This window comes from Gossypium raimondii, chromosome 10 (genome assembly GCF_025698545.1).
Source record: "Gossypium raimondii isolate GPD5lz chromosome 10, ASM2569854v1, whole genome shotgun sequence".
Classification (NCBI taxonomy): domain Eukaryota; kingdom Viridiplantae; phylum Streptophyta; class Magnoliopsida; order Malvales; family Malvaceae; genus Gossypium; species Gossypium raimondii.
Genome location: NC_068574.1, coordinates 31191584 through 31194097, shown reverse-complemented (window position 1 = coordinate 31194097; position 2514 = coordinate 31191584). Strand labels below are relative to the sequence as shown.

Here is a 2514-nt window from a genome sequence, read left to right as displayed (position 1 = left end):
TACAAGCTTAAGTGCGAAGAAATGAAGAAGTTTAAAGGTTTGAGATGTTATACATTATATATAAAAAGTTAACATGGCTTTGTGTTCAGAAGACTGATTGGTTTTACTTTTCAATATTTTTTTCAAACTGAATCTTTCGATATTTTAGTTATATCAGTTATATTCTAAAGGTTATTCATTTTTTTATATAGACCTTTTCCACCAATTATTAACCAATCACATTTTGAAATAGACTTTAATGGTCCTAATAAATCATTTTTCGTTTTTAGTTATTAACCATTTATTTAAAGTTTGGAGGGCGAACTGATCACATTCGCTTTCCAATTTCTTTTCAGTTTCTCCCTTCCTATTGTCGCTTGATTCCTGGTGCTGGCATGGATACAAGATTGAAAAGAGCTGCTCGAGCAGGAAATGTTAGCGATTTGTATTCAATAATCGAGAGAGACGGAAATGTTTTGAAGAACTTGGATGAGGTGGAGTTCGTCAATACTCCATTACATATTGCTGCAGAGAATGGGTGTACTGAGTTTGCAATGGAGATTCTGAGTTTAAAACCATCCTTTGCTAGGAAGCTCCACCGAGGCTTGAGCCCTATTCACCTTGCCGTCCAGGCAGGGCATAAAGAGATGGTGTTACGTTTCATTGAAATCGATAAAGATCTGGTTCGTATCAGAGGGAAGAGTGGTGAGACTCCATTGCACTACATTAGTAGACTTGGAAACTACGATGGTCTCTTAGATAAAATTCTTGAGACTTGTCCTGATTGTATTCGAGATGTTACAACCATAAATAGCACTGCTTTGCATATTGCAACGGAAAGCAATAGATTGGATGTTCTCCAAGTTCTAATTAGAACTCTAAAGAAGAAAGACTACTGCCGGGAAGTGGTGAACGGAAAAGACAAAGATGGCAACACTGCACTTCACATAGCTGCCAGGAATAATCAACCCGAGGTTTGACTCATCCGCTTTACCCATTAATATTTACACGGATTCTTTTATATTTCACAGACGTGATTAGCTAATTGTAATAATAAAACAGATGCTCAAATTGCTATTGAACTGCAAGGCTGATAAGTATGACACCAATCAACATGGTTTGACGGCACTTGAAGTTGCACAAGAACATAATAGTCGAGAAAGCATTACTATTCTACGTGGTTGCTTTTTTCCTGTATTTTCAAACTTCAATCATAAGATGGAGAAACAAATCATGGCGTCTGCGACAAAAGCATCATTACTAATATTTCATGATATGGATAATATCTCAGACCAAGATCGCAATGCCTTACTAGTAATTTTAGGACTCCTTCTAACTACAACCTACCAAGCAAGTCTTAGTCCGCCTGGTGGTGTTTGGCAGGGCGACAGTCCGTCAGAGCCATTTCATCATAGACCTCTTGAAGAAAGAGATTCACCGGGGAGTATAGGGACATCAGTCCTGGGTGAATCCTATTTCCTAATTTTCTATATTCTAGCCTATGTTGTCTTTATCGTAACCTATTTCCTAACACTAGCCCTGCTTAAACCTTTTCCCAATGGTTTCAGGACAGCCCTTGAAGTATTACTTGCGTTCCTTGCGATGTGTTTCGACCAATCACTGTCTTCCATAGCCCCAACTTTTTCAATAGCTGTAACTCTTCGTATATTTTCAACTATTATTTTCATTTTAATGGTGTTCGTGTGTATCGCATATCATCAGGTATCAAAACTCAGTGTTTCAATCGTGGGATGTTGGATATTCCCTTCGTATTCTCTTTCCCTTTTTGCTGGAGAAAAAGTTGTAGCTGTAATTCAAGTATTTTTGTTATTCCTTGTTCTATATGATGAATTTTGGAAAGGAACCATTTTAGCTGTAGGTTATAGTTTATTTGTCAGGATTGATGCCATCGCTGATCATGGTGGTGGTTATAGTAGTTATGGATGGGGATACCCTGCTGTATTCATAGGATGTTGGTTTTTCTTTAATCTATCTCAAGTTTGCATAAAGCGGTGCATTCGATGCTGTAAAAAGTAATTAGTCAAATTGGCAATTGAGGATGTATACTGATTCTGGTTTTGTATATATTTGTAATATGTCAATATACTATTTCATTTTAGGCTTTATTTCATTTTCATTTTTTTGGAGTCAAGTTTAGGATGGGTACCGATTCTGGTTTTGTATATATTTGTAATATGTCAATAGCCTATTTCCTTTTAGGTTTTATTTCTTTTCTTTTTTCTTTTGGTAACGACTTTATTTCCTTTTCGAAGTCTTTTTAGGTTTTATAGTTTCATTTGTTGTCCTTTGAATGAGTTTATTTCATTTCTAAATTATAATTTGAATACATCTATTTTTTTAGCTAAAAAACCAGCAAACCAAGTTCGGACATCTAAAACCCCAAACCAACAGAATTACTCGTACATCCAACCCTAATTGTCCAAGTACTGAGTTGTGGAAGACAAAGACACGTCCGAAACGATAACATGAGAAATGCAATTATGTATACTATCCCAACTGCAAGGATTCGCATAG

At 36.2% G+C, this 2514-nt stretch overlaps 1 protein-coding gene across 3 annotated transcripts; it reads left to right on the top strand.

The window, feature by feature from the left end:
* The first annotated feature begins 227 nt into the window (after positions 1-227).
* On the top strand, positions 228-2110 carry LOC105775057 (ankyrin repeat-containing protein BDA1). 3 transcript variants are annotated; one of them, XM_012597597.2, is made up of 3 exons: positions 228-953; positions 1042-1444; positions 1553-2110. In XM_012597597.2, exons 1-3 carry the CDS (start codon positions 375-377, stop codon positions 2014-2016), a joined length of 1446 nt encoding a protein of 481 aa, XP_012453051.2. In that variant the 5' UTR covers positions 228-374; the 3' UTR covers positions 2017-2110. The 3 variants fall into 3 exon arrangements, with proteins under 3 accessions (XP_012453051.2, XP_012453050.2, XP_012453052.1); XM_012597598.2 differs by having other exon boundaries at positions 230-953; positions 1548-2110; XM_012597596.2 differs by having other exon boundaries at positions 229-953; positions 1042-2110.
* The last annotated feature ends 404 nt before the right edge of the window (positions 2111-2514 follow it).

What these genes read in the sequence shown, in the direction of transcription:
- LOC105775057 (XM_012597596.2), top strand. Translation starts at nt 375, where the DNA reads ATGGATACAAGATTGAAAAGAGCTGCTCGAGCAGGAAATGTTAGCGAT. An exon ending in CCAGGAATAATCAACCCGAG is followed by an intron (nt 954 to 1,041) that starts GTTTGACTCATC and finishes ATAATAAAACAG; the next exon opens with ATGCTCAAATTGCTATTGAA.